Raw genomic sequence first — 21777 nt, 5'->3', positions numbered from 1 at the left:
TAAGCCGAAGGCAGAGGCTTTAACCCACTGAGCCACACAGGCGCCCGCAGCATTCAGTTCTGGCTATCAGTGTATCAGAAGGACAGAGATAAACTGGTGGGATTAGAGCAGAACCACAAGGTTGCTGGAAGGTCTGGGACAAATATCGCATGAGGAATAGTAAGAAGAACTTGGAGAAGAAACTTCCACAGGCCGTGGGTGAGCGTGGACAGGGCAGGCGATGGTAAAGGTATGGAGGGCTCTCAAGGAAGCAGCAGTTACACTCACTCCCATGTTGTTCCAACAGGCAACACTCAGCCCATTACGTAGAAAGCAGTACATTAATAATAACTACGCATATTGTAATTTTAAATTATACTTATCAAACTTATACATTCTGAAACTGCATGTCATATAATTATTATTGACTCTTAGTATTCTAATATTGATAATGATAAAACTAATAATATAATATAAGTTTTTAGTTACTATTAAAACTAAAATAGCCCCATGGAATGAGTGCCCTTCTCCATTGCCATAAATTTTCCAAGCTTGAGGACAGAATCACTTCTTAGAGATTGTGTCTCTATTCTGTCAGGTTAAGTTTTAAAGGAAATTCTTATGTTGGATAGGAGAATTGACTGGACTACCTCTAGGATCTAGGAAGATCTAGGGCTTCAGAAACTGGGCTGGTTCTATTTCACACACAGCTGGTTTCCTACCATAAGCATTTTAAACCAGGGGTGGCTTTTAAGGAAACCACCTTGATACAATCTTCTGATCTGAACCCACATCAAATTCTAAATTGTCTCAGAATTGCCAAGACTTAGTACAGTCCAAACACATGCTAATAAGCCTGGCCAGTTGGAACAAAATGAACTAAAAGACAACACTATTTACAAAAGCAATGTAAGCATTGCAAAATTATCTGAAATTTTGACCACCACGTGGGCCAGAAGAAGAGCCATGGCCAAAATATACTTGTGAAAAAAATAAACTGAGCTGAACAAGAAGATTTGGAAGAATGCCCTCTTTTAAAAACTGCATCATTAATATATCTTCCATTCATTTAATGAGGCAATTATTTATTAAATATCATATTTTGGATGTGTTAAAGAACACATTTTTATCTAGTAACAGTTCTATTGCTCATTTTCAATACACAAAATTGCCCAAATTTCTTCAATTACGGTGACTTCATTCTCACGTGAAATTACCAGCCAGACAAAATTTTTCTTCTTTCATCAACATCAAGTCTTATTATAAGAAAATAGTTCCGATTTTTAAAATATAATGGAGCATATTTGCCTAATTGTTTTGTTTAGAGCATTTTTATAGAACGAGTTCTAGGTAAAAGAATATGAATAGTGAGTGTAATCATTGCCTAATACCTTATAATTAGGTATATGAAATACTGAAGGCCCCTAAGAGCAAAGAAGAGGGAAAAAATAAACAAGATAGAAGACTGTACAGCTTCTGGTACCTTACCTCAGTCATAATGATGAGGACCAGGCAGGACAATGCAGTGGTTCTCAACTGGTGTGCCTTGTGGGAATGAGGCCCTTGGGTTCTGGGACACTATTTCTAACTACAGTAGATAAATGACCACCCCAGGCTTAGGACTTTCCCAGAAATATGACAAGTGAAATTCCAACTGCTAACAAACAATCACTGATTAAAAAAAAAAAAAAAAGAATACGGTTTTTCATTTCTAGAGTGCTATGGAAGGCAGTCCAGTTTGTTAAGTCACCTAGAAACAAAACTGCAAAAGAGGCTGATTGTGGTCCAGGCCAGGTAGGTCCTGACAGAGACACAGAGACCTGGGGGCACGGAGTCTACTTCCCATTCTAGCTAACGGGGTCACCGAGGACGAGGATTACCTGTATAGAACCCATAATTACTCCTGGGGTATAAAACCCCAGAGCACAGATTCCAGTGGCCGCTGGCGACGGCACTGCATTCACAGATCAGGAGATTACCAACCGAATCCCGAGGCTACATGGGCCAGGGGCAAGGCAAAAGTCAGGAGGAGTGGGTGAGACGGCACCAGGAAATCGGGCAAAGGCAAGGAAGATACCTGTCTGCAAAATGATGGTTTTTTTGTCGTGTGCTATCTAGATGGCCTTTGTTAATTCTACGTTTTCTAGAAACTCAGTAAATAAGATTTTTAGGAAAGTTACCCAATGAGTTCATTGAAAAAGTTTCTGGAATACAGAAACTCCATTCCAAATAGAGGAAAACAAACCAAAAAATATTGTGACCCCCCTCCCCCAAATCCCTGAAAGCAAAATGAGAACAAAACAAACGACAGCAAGGTACAAAAAAGCAGGGGGATGAGATGAAACTAAGGAGATCAGCTTGGCCCTAGGATCAGTAAGGAGGGGCTGCTGGTGGTTAGTTACGAGCAGCTGATGATTCTGAAGGCACAGCACGAGCACCGCGGGCCCCATCGCCGCTGCGCCCTGCCCTCCTCCTCATCCACAGGAGGAGTGGAGGCAGGGAGAGAATGGAAGCCAGTTTGGGAGACGTCTTCACCTTTATCTCCTTGAAGAAGGAAGCCGTTTCACCCTCGATAATTGGCTGCAGCAAAGGGCTTCTCCGCTTGCTGGAGGGGGATCCCTGTGACAGGTGTGGACAAGGTGGTTATACTTCGAACCCCTCTCTCCCTTGCCCTCCAGGCCTCTGCCTCCTCTGGGTCACTAGGATTCATCACTGACTTTGAACTATACACCCTAACCCCTGCCCGCCAAACAGTCCCAGGAAAACCGGAGACAACCAAAGTTCTTGTCCGAGGCGCTGCTTCATTCCAGAGCCCACAGCCCCAAGCCATGGAAGCCACAGGACAGCAAGACTAGCCCACGAGCATGCTAACTGAACGCAGAAGGAGCCTGAGGAGAGACACTGGCCCGCTCCTCCTCCCCTCTCCTCCCTGATGACAGAGGAATGAGAACCCAGGAACTGTTAGAAGCTTCGAGCACAACATAGGCTGCTGAGGGGATTCAAATGTTGTGCAGCCTCCCTGCTGTGCATTCTCCTTACTGAGAGACACCTGCTTAGGGCACACAGGGCTCCTGACCAGACAAGGAAAGGAGTCCTTCGATGGAATCATTTCTTTGGTTAGTTCACTAATTTATTCTGGGAAGAATTTCTGGAGAAGTCGCTTTCTTCTAACACACCTGCCTGAAATCTGGATCCTCCCTCGTTCCTAGGGACAGATACACTGTTAAAAGAAATACAGAGATCTTATCTTAGAAATAAACAAGGAGGGGCATCTGGTTGGCTCAGTAGGTGGAGCGTGTGGCTCTTGATCTCCGGGTTGTGAGTTTGAGCCCCACGTTAGGTGCAGAGATTGCTTAAAAAGAAAATCTTTTTTTTTTTTTTTTTAGGATTTTATTTATTTATTTGAGAGAGAGAGAGAGAGAGCATGTACACACACAAGCAGGGGGAACAGTAGAGGGAGCTGCAAAGGGAGAGGGAGAAGAAGGCTTCCCACTGAGTGCGGAGCCTGATGTGGGGCTCAATCCCAGAACTCTGGGATCGTACCCTGAGCCAAAGGCAGACACTTAACTGACTGAGCCACCCAGGTGCCCCAAAAAGAAAATCTTAAAAAAAAAAAAAAAAAGAAAGAAAGAAAGAAACAAGGAGATTTAAAGCAGGAACTGAAGAGCAGCAGCTAAGATGGCCTCCATTTTAGTAACAACATAAAAGCAAAGCCGTGGCTGCTTATTAGAAAGTTAAAAAGTCAGCAGAGAAAGCCCCCTGCACTGCCAGGGAGGAGAGCACTGGGCCAGAGGCAAAGGATGCCCCAGGAGATGGACAGGGCAGTAAGGCTCACTCACAAGCTGGGTGGAAGTATGGGGGGAAATACTGGGATATGGAAGGAGGGCAAGTTGGCTAGTGCCTGAAGACAAGATGCTGGTCCCTACTCTGGACAAAATCAAAATTCAGAGGCCAAAAGCAGTTGCGTGTCAGTCAGAGGATGGTGGCCGGTGACAGCAGCCGCTCAGGTACTAGCCTCCCTCCTTTTAGTTCCACCTCAGCTTCTCTAGAGCCTCCCCAAAGAGGCTGCTCTCTGGAGGTCCTTAGGATTTCTCCCTGGAGAGGATTCCCAACGGGACTATCCCTCTCTTGGAGGGAGAGAGAAGATTTGGGACCGGAGAGGCCTCTGGGCTGGAGGGGCCTGGAGAAAGCACAGCCCCATCCTGCTGGCGCTCGGTCTCTGAGGGAAGGGTGGGGGGTCAGCCCAGCTCCAGTCAGACGGACGGCTACGTCAAAGCATGCTGCCCAGAAGAAAACAAAATTCTAGCAGCTTCAGATTTGCTCATTTGGGCAAACGTAGTCTCAGAAGTCTTAGATACATTCTTCATGCCCCAAGCTGATGGGCCGTAGGTATTCATGTCAGGTTCAACTATTAAAGCCCACTCCTCAGTGAGAAGGCAGGGTGGGGCGCTCTCACCACAGTCAGGGCCCACCCCCGCAGGCGGTCAAGTGCAGAAATGTGCCGTACTCACAATGATGGGGATGGTGTTGGCTCGGGACAGGATCTGCTTGACCAGCCGGTATCTGTCGTACAGTGGCTTCATTACCTGACGCTCATTCTTGCTTACCTGAAAAAGAGAACATCAGAGCTAAGAAGCTGCCTCTAGCCGCTAGCAGTGGCTCAAGCATGCTCTGGGCCTGGGGGAGGAAATCCAGAGGATTCAGGTCCACTCTCCCCATTCTTGCAAAACTCATGTAAACTGGTGGTAGTATTTCGTCAGAGAATGTTTAAAATATCTACTTCAGCGGCAGATCTTTGGAAATCACTCCATCGTCATATTGCTTTTCCTCAATCAAAGCTAAGACCATGATTGGTTCCCTGTTTAAACTATTCAAAGTGATTTACAATTTTCCAGATCCAGGGAAGAAGAAAGCATGTATTTCTATGATAATCCTTAAACTGTGCAGCTCTGTGATCAGTTTTTATTACTTTTGTTTTACAGGTCTTTCCCCTCCACGAAGTTGTTTTTGTTTTTAAGGACAAGATTCTGGCAAACCGTAGGTTTTCAAGAAACACCTGCCAATAGACTGCATGGATGGTCTCCTCTCCAGTGCCCTGAGATCCGGCAGAGCGCTCACAGACGTAGAAGGGACTGTGTCCACAGGCAGTGGGGAGAAACCAGGCGAACGCTCTGGTGTTGTACTAGAAGCCCGTCATCACTTGCTACCTCTTCTTCCTGTCAGACCTCAGGCTCCAGAGAAAAACCCGGGTGTCTCATCCCTCTTTGCCTAGTTCTCTATAGCCTGGAACGGCCTCCCCTCTGCTCCTTGGTTTGGCAGAGGAGCCACACCCCCCATGCAGCCTTCTTGCAACACTCCTTCCCCACTCTGACAGACCTGCTCACACACCTCTGTGCCACCTACTGCAACCTGTGTACACTGCGTGACTCCACACATGCTTTGCTAGCGACCGAATGTGCATGTCCCCTCCAACCTCGTGCCCCATGTGATGGTATCGGGCACTGGAGCTTTGGGAGGTGGTAAGGTCATGAGGGTGGAACGTGTAGTGCCCTTATAAAGGAGACCCCGGGAGGTCCCCTGACCCCTCCTGTCATGTGAGGACAGCAAGAAAATGGCTGCCTGTGAACCAGGAAAGGGCCCTCACCAGACACCGAATCTACCAGTTCCTTGCTCTTGGCCTTCCCAGCCCCCAGGACGATGACAAATAAATCTCTGTTGTTTATAAGGTGCTTGTGGATGGCATTTTATTACAGCAGCCCCACCAGATGACACATTTTATACTCTACAGTAACTATCTGTTGGCATATCTGTCTCTCCTTCAAGACTATAAGCCCCCTGAGAGCACCGTAGGTGTTTCTGGATCCCTGGAAACTATCTCAGTGCCTGACATAATGGAAATATTCCATTAGTATGTGTGAAGTGAGAGAGTATTTCAAACATAAATGTGAAGGCCACGTGTATAGGTATGCGTGCATTTCCCTTCTTTACTTAAATACCAACAGAGATTACTTAAATCCCTTCTTTCTGTATTTCCTCTTTGTTTCCAGTCTGCAGTCTGTCTTCCGCACTTTATTTCCCCTGGACACATAAGGCAAGAGTTACAGAGGTAAGGAAGAGCAAATGGTATTAGGGCCCTGCTGGGCCTTCCACTCTGAAGACAACTGTGGGTTATGCACAAATGGATTATTCCTATGTAACCTTTTATATCTGCCTTTCTCAAAGGGGTCAACAGTAAGTGACCTTTGGACGCTGTCCAGGATAGGTCACTCTCATTGGGCAGAAACATCTTGTGGACTTATTTTCTATGAACAGCCATAAGAATCTTTTCTATTTCTTCCTAATAACACAATATTGAAAAGCACATGGCATTTTCCTATCATTAGCTGCCATATCAAAAGGAGTTTTAAAACTGGTATTTCATAGAAGATGACCATCCAAAATGAAAGAGAACAAAGAAGTTATTTTACATAAGAAAGACTGAGGATCAAACCCTAGGTGTTCCTACTAGATGTGCCCACCGTAATGGCTAACATGAGACAACAGATGTTGTCAAGGGTCAGCGAGAAAGCGGAAGGACTGGAACTCTCCTTCACTGCTGCTTAGAGCGGAGCACACTGGACCACTATTTGGCAGTGTCTGCTAAAGTTGCACATGTGAGTCCTCGGTTCTGCTCTTAAGGGTAAAAAAACACCACCACCAAGTATGGCCTCAAGCTCACCAACAGACACACAGAATAATGTTCACAGCAACACTACTTACAATAACTGCAAACTGGAAACCGCCCACACGCCCAGCAACAGAACGGATATGCTCCCCCAGCTGAACACTGCACAGCAATGAGGATGAGTGGCCACAGCTACGGGCAACATCATACACTGACCCCACAAAAAGACAACCGAGTAAAATAAGCCAGATACTGACACGATAGCACTGTAAGATGCCACTGAGTAAGTTCAGAAAGAAGCAAACAGAAGTTAAGCTTTAGAGTCAACATAATGGTTTTCCTTCGTGGAGTGGAGGTCTTGGTATTGAATGGAAGGGGACAAGGAGGAGGACTGGGAATGTTTGTTTCTTGGTCTGGATGCTGGTTACCTGGACTCGTTTACTTGGTGAAAGTGCATCAAGACATATATTTACACTTTGGGCTTCTTTCTGTATTTACGTTATACTTCAACGACAGTTCAACAATAGCCACAGGTAAGTCCAAGGAGCAGAAACGGAGGGGCCTGTACAATCTCATGTGTGAAATGACACAGTTGAGGACTGGGACACGTGGAATCACTTTTTAGACACAGTGTATATCCAGGAAATGTGTTGTGGATGAGGTTAAGGCACATCCTAGCTGTCAACCCATGACATGTGGTGAAATACTGTTGCAAGATCAACAATCGATAGTTCAGTGGACAAAAGACCTAGGAAAAAACAATAATAAGGAGCTAGCATCTCCCATTGTGGACTCGCATCCTATTCTTTGCTGCTTGGCAGAAACATTTCTTGATAGTAGAAGCAGAGTGTGGCTTTTAGGAGGAGACTTTTCTGGTCAGACCAGCCAGATGTGGCAAATCTGACAGAAGCTAGTTTCCTCTCTAAGTCTTTGTTCGCATTTCCTAGTTGGAGCGGATGAAGAGGATCATTGGCTCAATTCTTTGGCTTATGACACTGATATTTAGATTTTCTATGAATTGTTCATGTTTTAAATTGATGATCCTCAGGGACTAATCACCTGTGTGTGATTTGATAAAGTCCAGTTTCCGACTCTGGTCCCATCCTATTTCCACCAAAGTTAACACTGGCATTTGATAGAAGTGTCTAAACACCAGAAATATTAGAGATCTTTAAATCTGAGCAGTGAAAAGAATTAATACTACGTGATTTGCACCAGAATTATTTTCGTGATCTGTATCTGAAGCCAAAGGCTTGGTGATACTAAGTCATAAAACCACATCACGTGCAATTATCAGAACTGGATTTTTTAGTAGAACCAAAATATAGCCAACAGTTCCATAAACAAAGCAGGGCTGTGGCTGAACTGTTAAAAAAAGGGGGGGGGGTCAGCTGATATTAAATGGACCATGGGAAAACTGGAAGTCGATATCTCTTATTCTTGAATCACTGGCTGCTTGGAGACTTTGTTATTGATGAAAAACAGGCCTTTGAAGAGCCAGTAAAATTCTCTGAGCCTCGATTTCCTGATTGGTAAACTGCAGAATTCAGATTAGAAAATCTTTGTGATCTATAGTTGCTTGGAAATGACTTTAGGCCAAGCATGTAATACATTGTATTTTCTATTACACTTTCACTCCTCTTGCTTCAAACCTTTATTAAATTTTCATTTAGGTGGGAGCTCTGAATGGCTTTCCAATGTGTGGGAATAGGGTTATTACTAAGATGTATTTTTATGCACAAATCAGAACAACATAAAAACCTAGATGCAAACTTCTAAAGGGCAAAGCAGTTCCTCCCATTCTGTCTTTGCTTAAAAAAAAGATTTTATCTATCTATCAATCTATCTATGTGGAGAGATAGATTTTTTTTTTTAAAGTATAGAACTCTTTATTATAAACCCAGGATAAAGACAAAGGAAAAACATAGGTGTATCTCTCTGAAATTCTCACAGTGCATACAAAACAGGTATGAAAGGTACTTTTTTGAAATTGTTTAAAAATAATCCCCAAGATCAAAGTGAGGATAAGTGCATGGTTAGCGAAGTGTTTCATCAAGATCATGTAGAGAGGGGCCTCCAGTCCCTCCCAAGACCTTGAGGAAAAGTACCTTGCCCTAGCCCTGGCTGGGTGTGGAGCAGGAAAGACACATTTCCTATTAGATTTAGGGTCCTGGGGTCTGCCATGGGACAGAAACCTGAGACCATAACATTTTCTCCCCCAGGGAGAGCTTGAAGATAACTAGCACACAAATCCCCTGGGAGGGAAGTCTGCAGCTTACTTGCTCTGCGGGTTCAAGCAGCTCTTTCTTGCTCTGTGCTTCACAGAGGGCATAAATGCTGGCATATTGGGTTCTTTCCAGAGTTAGGTTTCAATGAAGAGGGAAAAAAAGAGAAAAGGAATATAAGTGTGTCCCACCTTTGTCCAAGGTTAGGCCCCCTCGGTAGTGATTGAAACACAGCTTCTGCCAGTTCTTCCCACCTTACTTAGTTCTCAGGTGGAGAAACTGAGGCCCAAGATGTATGGACACGTCAGGGCTGCTTCCACGAATGGGGGGAGGGGGAGAGGGAGAGACAGAATCTCAGGCAGCCTCCATGCTGAGCACAGAGCCCAAGATGGGCTTCAATCCTAGGACCCTGAGATCATGACCTGACCTGACCTGAAATCCAGAGTCGGACGCTTAACTGACGAGCCACCCAGATGCCCCAGTCTTCATTTTTGATTAAAGAAATCTTCAATGATCCCTTACTACTCTATTTGGTTGCTCTATAAAGTCTCAGATAATATTTTCAGGTACCAAGGGAACACCAGCCAATAATTAATCCACATTTAAACAGGGTAAAGTCTTGGACACAATTACAAAAGGCCCAGTTAGACAACTGCATCTGCCTGCCTTTATCTTTTGTGATGGTTTCTGTCTTAGCCTTAAATAAAACTTCCTTACAGAAACACCCATTCAGGCTCTGTTACCTGGACAGTGTGCCGCACAGGTGAAAGAGAAAATGACTCAGGATTTTAATGTGGATCTAAGGACAGAAGTAGAATCCTGGAACATCAGAGCTTGAAGAGCCTTATTTTTTCATACGATGGAACTAAGCCCTGGAGAGGGCAATGACTCGCCCAGGCAATAGATTTGGGTCAAGAACCCAGGTTTAAGGACTCCTAGTTGTTTTCTTTCCATTCACAAATAAGAACCGAAGTAAAGTAGACCATAACACAGTGAAGACACACTGAAAATGTCACGATGAAGCATTTTCCTCTAAGAGGGTTTGACCAAGTTGTTCTCTTAATATAGAGAATTCTGCCTTTCAGGCTCTGCCTAGGTTGAGCTCACAAGACCTCTACCTATAAACAGTGGCTAGAAGCACCACTTTGTGAGAAATGATGCCACAGACAGACGAGAAACTGTATAGCCTCAAAATCTTCTTAGTAAAACAACTGGCTTGAGTTTGTGTGTGGAGGATACCACTCAGTCATAAAACTACTAGCAGGAGAAGACAAATGAGATGCATTCTTATAACTACTGCATTTTGGCCCATCAACTCAGAAAGAGACAACTCTCTCCTCCTTATTACCAGGTAATAGTCGACTGGGCAAAGATCAGATCATTCCAAATAGCAGATAGACAAAGGGCAGTATTTATACAAGGCTCCAGAGTCTGCATTTAAATTTGAACAGAGTGTATTTCGTGTCACGTTAGTTCCCAAGATATTAGAGCATAACATGAAAATATACTGATGAGGAAGAGACTCAAGGAGAAACCGGAAGCTCTGAGAAGCAATGCATTCCTTCTAGGTTCTCATCAAGGAGTGATGTGTACCACAGTGACCTGCAGTTATGTGTTGTACTTTCTGTGACACGGTCTTTTGATGAGATCCTGAAGTGTTGAAAGGACATGCTTTCATAATAATTAGTAGGGATTTATGTGCCCTTGAGTAACTGAGTGTGTTTTGTTTCTCATTCACGTGTCACTCTGTGGATTGTACTGTTAAAGCAAACGGCCTTGTTTAAAAAATGTACAAGAGCAGCACACAGCTGTTTTTGCCTGTGATTCTGACAGTCAGTCATTGTCCTTTCAAATCAGAATCTGCAGACTCAGCAAAAACTCATGAGCTTTGAGCACCTGCTTTTCTAAAAACAAACAAACAAACAAAACCCAAAACCCCCGCTGGGGTTTGGAATGATAGGCTAGCTCTGAAAACCCATGTATTTTTCTTTTAGGAAGAGTGTTGCCCAAATGGTATTTACAGTTCAGGGTCCACGGCAACACCACCACAGACCTAAGAATGAGAAGTTTACTCTTTGATTTTCACATTGGCCAGATATCAAATGAACTCTGTTTTTCCTGAGGGGGCTGGGGCACCATGTTCCAGAGAGAGGCAGAGAGTCTGACCACGAACCAGCAACGAATGCCACTCAGAGTTCTAGAGCACTTGTTCCCTGCCCGATGAGATGTTAGTATCCAGACCCAAAATGGTCTCCTTCCAACATCTAAAAGAATGATGAGAGAAAAGCGAATAATAGAGAAGGGCCAAGAATAAGATTTCATATTCCTAATGATAAGAGCACTAAAACAGGGTATGTTCTCTCTCCTGAATCCAACACTTACTAAGAAGAAGGCCGCAGATAGCAGAACATATACTTGTAGCAGAAATGACAACATTATTGACTGGGGAACTCCTGAGCCACCTGCTAAGCCACCAGCCCACTTCCTCAGAGCCAGACAGCCTATAGGTAAATGTGTCCGCGGATATCTGAACTGTCCATGACAAGCTACAAGGGGCAGCTACAGTGCAGACAATGCACTCGACTCCTACCTCAGTAGCCTAGCGCTCCAGGGCTGGCCTCAGTGGGACTGGGGTCTGACTCTCGGTCTGCTGATCCCAGTCCCTGTACATCCCCTCAGCCCAGGCAGATTGAGAGGACCAGTGTCCAACTCATAGCAATAGATACCCGGCATACAACCTCCCTAACTGGCCCCAAAGGTTGGGACGAGGAAGCAGCTGAGAGATCTCGGGGCCTGAGGCAAAGAAGTCTGTCAATGTCGTAGGTGAACCCACGTGAGGAAAAGAAGAAACGCTGGAGATGGAAAGTGCACAAGTCCCCCCCTCCTTCCCCGCCTGCCTGGTAGCCACAAGGAGATCTACACTTAAAATGCTCCGAGCCAACAGTGGAGAAGGGGCTCCTCTCTGCTAGAAGGAGTTCAGTTCTACTTCTCCAAATTCTGAATCCTCCAGGAGAAAAGGACAAGTTTCACAATATGTGTAAGCTCCAGTGCATTTACTATTTGGTTCGACGCCTTTAAAAAATCCAAAACAGAACTTGGCCTGAAACATGACCATTATCCTGGAGCACCAGTATTTTTCCACTCTGGGGATAGGCCAGTAAAATCAATCATCAGCAGCCCCCCCGGTTTTTTTTTTTTTTTTTAATTTAAACCTGATACATTCAGAACCAAAAATACCACAGACCATGCATTCCACAGTTTATTGGGCACATGGTGTCAGGTGTTTGTGCTAGATGCTGACATCAGGCGCCCCTTTAGATGAACAAAACCCAGAACTCCTGCCCTCACAGATCTTAGAGTCTGGTGCATTATTCTGGAAGCTTCTTTATTCAAAAGAGTATATTTTACATGAAAATACTATCTCCATTATATAGCGGGGGCTGGGACTGGAGAAGAGACCTCCGCATTTTGGGTGTGTACACATGCTTCTGGGAATATAAACTTCCTGCTTCTTTACAGCTGCTCTTAAGAACTTGTTCTGTTGGGTTCTTGACAGCACTCTCCACAGAATGTCACTGAAAGTAACTGACGAGGATATCTGATTATGAGTTTCTTAAGGAATAGAGCAGAAGCCTACTGTGCCACTGTCTCCCCCAGGACTAATAATGAGCACGCAATAACCACACTTCATAACAAATGGCTCTCAATGCTTCCTGTCGCTAGGAAAAGGCAAAGTCATATTTTGGATTCCTCCCGCTTCTGGTTCAGGATGGTGCTTGGAACTTCTCTACAGATAAACACTGGCCTCGGCCACACTGAAGTGAGATTGAATTTTTGGGCAAATCATACTAGTTTAACACCTTCATTTTAGGGACAAGAATGTCTCGAGTCAGTGTCAGCTTATGGGGGCAGAGCTCGGGACAGGGAAGTCTCTAGAGCTCTGTGTACTCATCTACAACCTACACCCCCCTCCACCACTGTCCCTCTGAAGGAGAACACTAGTGACTACATGTTAGCTGCAAATTTGTGTTTCCTTGGAACTCAAATTCAGCATCTGCTCAACAGGGGAAATCTCTCCTCAGTTTAGCCTTCAGAGAGCTTAGGTCTGCTGAAAATAGGAAATCATCTCCTAAACATCAGGAAAACTCATGTATCAAATACTGAACATAGAAGATTCATTTCTAAAGCCACACAGTTGGCCCCAAGCAGGAAACCCAGTCCATTCACATACCGGCCGTCCATGAATGCTTTCATAATACAACAGAGCTTTCTGCAGGGCCACTTTCTCATTGGCAATCTGGTCTTTGGTCATATCCTGAATAAATACAAGGAGAGAGAAATCAAAGACGGGGCAACATTTATGAACACTCCTGCTTCTTTCGGTCAACAAATTTCCTCAAGGAAGGTTAAAAAGAATCCTCCTACAGTCATTCCTCTGAGCTCTATTTAAAGCTCACTTGGGAATTAGCTCTTCCTGGCTTTCTGCTGGCAACAGAGAGAGCAGAGCAGAGCCATCGTCAACTACCTGTAGGTCCCACGTGGCAGCAAAGGCATGCTGAGGTAAGCGAGGCTGTCAGGCACATGGGGCTTGGCTTAACAGCCCAAGTGATGACTTCAGTCACAAGTTACACAGTCCCAAAGGGTCGTCTACAGCCCTTCTACTCCAGAGCCATCAAACTGTCTGTTAACCCGAACAGCTTCTTTCTGCAATCTCTATATGAGAGTGTTCTGCTTTCAAAGGGTCATCCTAAACCAAAGTGCTAGCACTGAAAACACTCTTGGGCTGCTCCATCTGCTTCTCCAGACACCTAGGAGTGTGGGGGACGAGGGTGTGGGAGGTCTGAGCAGACGTCGCTGTGTAACCTCCTCCCACGGGGACCCATGTGTCGGGCCCTATGTTTCCACCATGTTGACTAGCAGTTGGCTTGGGGCCTCCACCAAATCCCCACACCTTTATGTCCTCAGGACGGCTGCTTTCTGCCCGCTTCTCCTGGAGCTTCCTCTGGATGGATTCCAGCGTGGCCTCGACGCTGGGCTTTACAGCTTTATCGACGAGCTCTTGCTTCTTCTCGTCTTCTTTCTCAAGCTGGGAACCGAAACTCTTGGGCAGTGTGTTGCTTCGCTGCCGCATCCTGGGGGTTAGGTCCTCTTCCGATATCTTCAGTTTGGACTCTAGTTTGAAAACATTTGGGGGTGGTAACGTATGAGAATTGATGTCTACTGAACCTCAGCTGTTTTTCTGTGGTGTTAGTAACCATGTAGTCCCACCTTTTTTTAGAAACTATCTAATTATAACAGTAGTTGAAATCCCTGGGTTATTATGTAAAACCTGAGAAAATGCTAACATCTTCTTGGACTATCTGGAGTGCTTCCCTGACCCGAGTTCCTGAGAAAGCTTTAGCCGTGTAACATCCATGCTTTGGCCACAGCCACAGGTTTGCTGTTCTCAGAATGTGGCAGACATTTCTATACCCCCTCCCTCACTGTTGAACAGCACCGACTGATCCAGCACCTCACTCTGGCCAGCTTTCTCTGGACAACTTACAGGCGTCATTTTGGAATTATTTTCCCTTTGTATTCCATGTGGTTGTTTATATGACTACCTTCTAAGACACAGCATGCTTTGGAGGGACAAGGACCCAATCCTTTTTATGTTCCTCCGTGCTTACAGGTCTTCTCCTAACACCGGGGCAAATAAAAAGTCATGGTTTAGGTAAATGGGGAAATGCCACAGAACTTGCATCGCAGCTGACCCAGGTTGTCCTGTGGTGGAGACCATGGTGAGGTGTGGGGAAGATGTGCTCTGAACACCAAGAAGGCTGGGAAGCAGCGTCATGGGATTTGTCTTTTCTGAACTATTTCAGCAGTGACACTCAGGCTGCGGTGACACCGTGAATTCTGCAAGTGAAAACCCTGGCGGAGGTCTAAAACTTTACCTACCTTTAAGCTGTTTCCGGAATTTGGCAAGGTCATTTGTCCATTTTAGAACCTCTGGATTGGCTGCTTTGTCACTGTGGGAAGGCTGAGAAAAGGAAAATCTAATGTAAATGTATACGAAACGGGGCAGGGAGCCCAACGTAAGGCTCAACCCAGAACCCTGGGATCATGACCTGAGCCAAAGGCAGACACGTGAGCAACTGAACCACCCAGGTGCCCCATGATCAGATCGTTTTAAAGAGGAAGAGAAAGTCGAGTCCCACTGGGAAAAAATTCATCATGAACAATCAGAGCAAACATCATGAATGTAATTCTATTATCCTTCTTTACATCTGGTTATTTTTGATGCTTTCAAAGAATTCCTCACAGGCAAAATGCTGGACTTCTATGAAGTCCATGGTCCTGTTTCAGGAGTCAGAGGGTTTAAGCTGTTGGGCTAACAGAATGGAAAGCAGAGGGGGTACGTTGTACGCTGGGATCACCACGCAAAATGCCTTTCTGCCACTCTTGTGGGCAATGCTAAGATAGATCTGAGAGAAGAATGAGGTCAGTACTGATGAAATTTTAGAAGATAATTTTGAATTAACTTTTAGCCAAAATAAAGAGTCATTTAATGATCTTTCCCATTCCTTCTCACAGAGAAGTTTATAAGAGGTCAACTAAAACACCAAATCAGTTGTAAGAACACCCAATGCAAGGAAAATGCTGATGTATGACGTCTGGGGCTTCTTAGGGTTTACTACCCAGTTTTTATCGCCTTTTTGTTTTGAGGCTCTCCAGAAATCTCCCTTAACTTTTTGTCACTTTTCCAAGTTGCTGATATGCTGGCATGTGGGTGCTGTCAGGGGACAGGAGGGGATGGGAGGGGACCGGACAACCCTGCAAGGAGACACTTACTCTGTACTTCCTCTCCTCTTCAAACCTATCTTCGAACTTTCGGATCTTCTTTTTAAGGTTCTGAATCCTTCGCGTGAGCTGGGCCGGCGTCAGGTCCTCCCGCTCGTCATCGTAGGACCCGAGAGAAGAACTCCGGCGCCTGTGAGGGACATCGGGTGGGGCGCTCATTGCCTGCACAGGCGCTTGGGGGTGGGGATGCAGCACAGGGGGATGGGGTCCCAACAGTCTCCATCCTCTCCAATAAAAGGAAGTGCACTACCAGTTCATTTCGTGACCCTGAGCTCTCTATGTCCCACCTATCAACGGGTCTAAGTTTCTCTCGCTCACGTTTACAATTAGCAAAGGCAGGACTGAAATATGCACTGCAGACCTGAAAGTTAAATTTTAGATAGCTCTGGAAAGGAGGTGCTAGTGGAATGCAGTATGTGGCGTTCTGGTCGGGCCAACTGAAAAACGGAGCAACGGAGCCCGTGTCCTAGGATGGAGTATTCCCAATATGCCCTTCCGCAGACCTGCAACACCATTCCCATTCTTCTAATGTTAGGGCGATGATGCATTGGCTTATCGGCAACACAAACATACCTCATGAAAGAATGGGAATTTGGGGGAGAAGGAGGCACTTCCGTGTCATCCAGGTATTGCCTGCTCTGCCCATAAGCATAGAACCGAGGAGAGAGCATGGGGTCACTGTCTTCATCCAGAAGCTGGCGAATCAGGCGTCCGGCCTGAGGGGACAGGCGTGCTTCATCAGAGTCCACATTCTCCTGCTGCCATGAGAAGGTGGGGATGGGCTCTGCAAAATACAGAGGGGAAGAAGTAAAAATTGCTCAGGGAAGCATAACTGTTTCCCAAGTGTTCTGAATGGTTTAGGAGGCACTGAATTTAAACGCGAACAACTCGCATCTCAGATTTAAGGTTCCGATGAAGGACACTACGCCCCGGCTGGCATCACCAATATATCTGACAGTCATGTCACTGCTTGCTTTCCAAAAAGAATTTACTAGGGCCACCTGGAGGAATGACCTTAAAGAAGGAGAGCAAATACTGCACGCTTCCAACTTCCCTCCCAGGTCAGGGACAAGGACTTTCTCCCAGGTGAGGGCATTAGGGAGAAGCAAAGCATGGGCATCAGGGGGGCAAGAGATTTGGCATCATAGCTGCACGTCTCTCACTAGAACAACCGGGGAGTCACATTCGTCTTGTGAGAGCCCATTTACCTAGGAGTCTGCACCTTCCATTTGGGGCTTTCAATAAGCTGTTCATGTGCTTCTGCTTAGTGCTGGGATTAGCATGTGTAAGATGCATGTTTTGCACTTGAAATTTCAGAAGCTGCTCAAGACTACAGTTAACATAAGATGCTTACATAAATTAGTCAAAGAGAAAAAGAAAAAGAAGAATGCTTTACAAAGGGTAAATCTGTACAAATTATTTTAGACAGTCTTTAAGAAAAAAATACACTCAAATCAGTTGCATTTCTCTACACCACCAACAAGACGGAAGAAAGAGAAATTAAGGAATCAATCCCATTTACAATTGCACCCAAAACTATAAGATACCTAGGAATAAACCTAACCAAAAAGGGTAAGAATCTATACTCAGAAAACTATAAAGTACTCATGAAAGAAATTGAGGAAGACACAAAGAAATGGAAAAATGTTCCATGCTCCTGGATTGGAAGAATAAATATTGTGAAAATGTCTATGCTACCTAAAGCAATCTACACATTTAATGCAATCCCTATCAAAATCCCACCCATTTTTTTCAAAGAACTGGAACAAATAATCCTAAAATTTATATGGAACCAGAAAAGACCTCAAATAGCCAAAGGAATATTGAAAAAGAAAGCCAAAGTTGGTGGCATCACAATTCCGGACTTCAAGCTCTATTACAAAGCTGTCATCATCAAGACAGCATGGTACTGGCACAAAAACAGACACATAGATCAATGGAACAGAATAGAGAGCCCAGAAATAGACCCTCAACTCTATGGTCAACTAATCTTCGACAGAGCAGGAAAGAATGTCCAATGGAAAAAAGACAGCCTCTTCAATAAATGGTGCTGGGAAAATTGGACAGCCACATGCAGAAAAATGAAATTGGACCACTTCCTTACACCACACACGAAAATAGACTCCAAATGGATGAAGGACCTCAATGTGAGAAAGGAATCCATCAAAATCCTTGAGGAGAACACAGACAGCAACCTCTTTGACCTCAGCCGCAGCAACATCTTCCTAGGAACATCGCCAAAGGCAAGGGAAGCAAGGGCAAAAATGAGCTGTTGGGATTTCATCAAGATCAAAAGCTTTTGCACAGCAAAGGAAACTGTTAACAAAACCAAAAGACAACTGACAGAATGGGAGAAGATATTTGCAAACGACATATCAGATAAAGGGCTAGTAAGGAACTTAGCAAACTCAGCACCCAAAGAACAAACAATCCAATCAAGAAATGGGCAGAGGACATGAACAGACATTTCTGCAAAGAAGACATCCAGATGGCCAACAGACACATGAAAAAGTGCTCCACGTCACTCGGCATCAGGGAAATACAAATCAAAACCACAATGAGATATCACCTCACACCAGTCAGAATGGCTAAAATTAACAAGTCAGGAAATGACAGATGCTGGCGAGGATGCGGAGAAAGGGGAACCCTCCTCCACTCTTGGTGGGAATGCAAGCTGGTGCAACCACTCTGGAAAACAGCATGGAGGTTCCTCAAAATGTTGAAAATAGAACTACCCTATGACCCAGCAACTGCACTACTGGGTATTTATCCTAAAGATACAAACGTAGTGATCTGAAGGGCCACGTGCACCCGAATGTTTATAGCAGCAATGTCTACAATAGCCAAACTATGGAAAGAACCTAGATGTCCATCAACAGATGAATGGATAAAGAAGAGGTGGTATATATACACAATGGAATACTATGCATCCATCAAAAGGAATGAAATCTTGCCATTTGCGACGACGTGGATGGAACTAGAGGGTATCATGCTTAGTGAAATAAGTCAATCGGAGAAAGACAACTATCATATGGTCTCCCTGATATGAGGATGTGGAGATGCAACATGGGGGATTAGGGGGGTAGGAGAAGAATAAATGAAACAAGATGGGATTGGGAGGGAGACAAACCATAAATGACTCTTAATCTCACAAAACAAACTGAGGGTTGCTGGGGGGAGGGGGGGTTGGGAGAGGCGGAGTGGGGTTATGGACATTGGGGAGGGTATGTGCTATGGTGAGTGCTGTGAAGTGTGTAAACCTGGCGATGCACAGACCTGTACCCTTGGGGATAAAAATACATTATATGTTTATAAAAAAGAAAGAAAGAAAGAAAAAAAATACACTCAACACAACATCCCAATTTGTCATTCTTGGAGGGAATGGGGTAGTATTTATTTCTCTTTCCTTCAAGATCCATCTCAGTATGCATTAAAAAAAAATCCTATCATATTTGAAAGATAGATCTCAGATGATGTAGGGTTTTTATTTGTAGCAGTCCCTGAATTTAAAATAGAAGGTAGGCTTTAAGTGTACTTAGGGATTAGTGTGACTTACACAAGCCTGGGATCTGGCCATGCTTGGAAATTCTGGGATTCCTAGAGCAACACTTGTTCCTTCAGTTATCAAAGTGTTTATCAGATCTACTAAACTGTCTTAAACAAGTGCTTGTTCAGTATTTTATTTATCATATCATAATCATAGAACATTACAGCTGGTTGAAACTCCATAAACTATCTAATTTAGTGATTTCTCAACCCCAGCTGCACATTAGCATCATGAAGGGAGATACACATAACTTCTAATGCCCCCCCACCCCCCGGCCAACTAAACAGAATATTGAGGTGAGGGCCCAGATATCAACCTCCCCACCTCCAGGACTTTAAAATCTGCCCAAGTGATCCTATATGCATTCAAGTTTAAGAACCACAGATTCAACCCAACAGATTATAGACAAGGAAACTGAAACCTGAAGACTCTAAAAGCAAATATCTAATCAATGACAAGAGCTGGGACAAAAACGAAATCTCCTGACTTGGAGGACAGTGCTCCAATTTAGTACACGCCAGATGCCCCAATCACAAGGGTGATTATCTGAAATTTTTGAAGACCCTACAGTAGGGGAGATAGGCATATTAATGTAAAAAAAAATGATCTTATGTGGAATGAGGTCCATAGGTTCTCATAATTTAAAGAGAATGAAGTTTTCTGGGAGCTCAGATGGTAATATAAATTATTTAAAAAAATATGAAAGCCTTGTTAAAGACAGATTTTTTTCTCCACTACTCTCAAAAAGTGGAAGGGAGGGGCGCCTGGGTGGCTCAGTGGGTTAAAGCCTCTGCCTTCGGGGTGCCTGGGTGGCTCAGTGGGTTAAGGCCTCTGCCTTTGGCTCAGGTCATGATCCCAGGATCCTGGGATCGAGCCTCACATAGGGCTCTCTGCTCCACAGGGAACCTGCTCCCTCCTCTCTCTGCCTGCCTCTCTGCCTACTTGTGATCTCTGCCGGTCAAATACATAAATAAAATCTTAAAAAAAAAAAAAAAAAAAAAAGCCTCTGCCTTCGGCTCAGGTCATGGTCCCAGGGTCCTGGGATTGAGCCCCACATCGGGCTCTCTGCTCAGCAGGGAGCCTGCTTCCCTTCCTCTCTCTCTGCCTGCCTCGCTGCCTCCTTGTGATATCTGTCTGTCAAATAAATAAATAAATAAACTCTTTAAAAAAAAAAGTGGCAGGGAACATTCTGGTAGATGTATCTGGCTAAATCTGGAGGTGCCCAGAAGTTGCCCCTCATTTGCACTAAAGTTTGCAGAAGGCTCCTCATAAGCCTTAGGGCTCAGATATGACCAGATCCAACCTACTGGCATAAAAGAGCAAAAAACTGATGAGAAGTGAGGGAAGGAGAGGGTAAGAGGAAAGTAATCCCTAGAGAAATAAGAAAAGTGTAGTGTTAAGTTACAGAAAATGGAACTATGAAACTGGTCAGACTGTATCTTTAATTTCATGATAATTCTTAAGACAGCAGTGATTTTCTGTAAGGACTACTATCAACAGAGCCAGGCAGGGAAAGAGTTAAGATGCAGCCAGCAATAACCTCAGGGCAGAGTGGCAAAGGAGCAAAACAAGCAGGGAAGGCCAAGGTGGTGTGCAGGGGACAGAGGGCACAGGCAAAGCAAAGTCTGATGTTGATATTGGCATGTGGGTGTGCTGGCTAGTTTGACATTTCTACTCGTAACAGTTTAGTTTGAAAAGGTGTTACCTTAGATCCTGAAATCCTTTAATTTGTCTGAACCTAGCAGAGTATCTCTTTAGAAATATCACACGTGATCTTTCAGTTTTCGGTTATGCGTCCTCTGTGTACAAAATGAGAGTGTCTGTAACCATAATCCAAACAGAGCTCCACTAAAAAAGGTACCGTGATCCTGAATTAACAATACAACACTAATCATGGAACTGAGTGATGCTTGTTTGATGCTTTGTGGAGCCATTTATCAGATTTCCTTTGCATTAATGCAGACTCATTCCCGACCGCTCACTTGAATGATAGATAAGAAGACCCAATGTGCCCTTTTCTTAACATCACCAGTGCTCTATATGAAATACGCAGCTGAATTCTAGTTATGGGTGACATTTTCTCTTAAAGGATATAGTTAGCATAAATGAATTCACTAAAAAGTGACAAATGTAAAACCATTATGAATTTCAATTAACAAAGTAAAAGGTTATGTTGCATCATTAGTATGCATGTCGAACAGGAGTGAAGTTTCTCACCCATCCAACATAAAATGCTTGCATTTTTCTCTTCTCTCTCTCTATCTCAGTTTCCATGGATTAATTCATTTATTTTTTATTGAAATATAATTAATATACAGTGTTATATTATTTTAGGTGTATAATATTTAAGAATTCCTTGCATTACTCAGTGCTCATCCAGATTAGTGCACTCTTACTTCCTTTTATCTATATCACCCATCCCCCCACCCTCCCTCTGGCAACCACCAGCTTGTAGGTAAGAGTCCGTTTTTTGTCTCCTTTTTTCCCCTTGTTTGTTTGTTTCTTAAATTCCATGTAAG

General features: G+C 44.3%; 1 protein-coding gene across 8 annotated transcripts in view; it reads right to left on the bottom strand.

Moving 5' to 3' along the window:
* The window catches only part of FAM13A (family with sequence similarity 13 member A), a 364348-nt gene that overhangs the window by 11034 nt on the left and 331537 nt on the right, over positions 1-21777 (bottom strand). For all 8 annotated transcript variants that reach the window (XM_045994271.1, XM_045994281.1, XM_045994291.1 and 5 more), the window contains 7 exons: positions 16285-16495; positions 15703-15841; positions 14809-14890; positions 13820-14040; positions 13100-13183; positions 4491-4586; positions 2515-2598 (listed from right to left, as the gene is read on the bottom strand). In XM_045994271.1, coding sequence (XP_045850227.1) covers positions 2515-2598; positions 4491-4586; positions 13100-13183; positions 13820-14040; positions 14809-14890; positions 15703-15841; positions 16285-16495 — 917 coding nt within the window. The remainder of the gene's footprint in view (positions 1-2514; positions 2599-4490; positions 4587-13099; positions 13184-13819; positions 14041-14808; positions 14891-15702; positions 15842-16284; positions 16496-21777) is intronic.

The sequence above is a fragment of the Meles meles genome, chromosome 2 (assembly GCF_922984935.1).
Source record: "Meles meles chromosome 2, mMelMel3.1 paternal haplotype, whole genome shotgun sequence".
Classification (NCBI taxonomy): Eukaryota; Metazoa; Chordata; class Mammalia; order Carnivora; family Mustelidae; genus Meles; species Meles meles.
The sequence above is the reverse complement of the archived record's forward strand: the minus strand, read 5'-3'. Positions and strand labels throughout refer to the sequence as shown.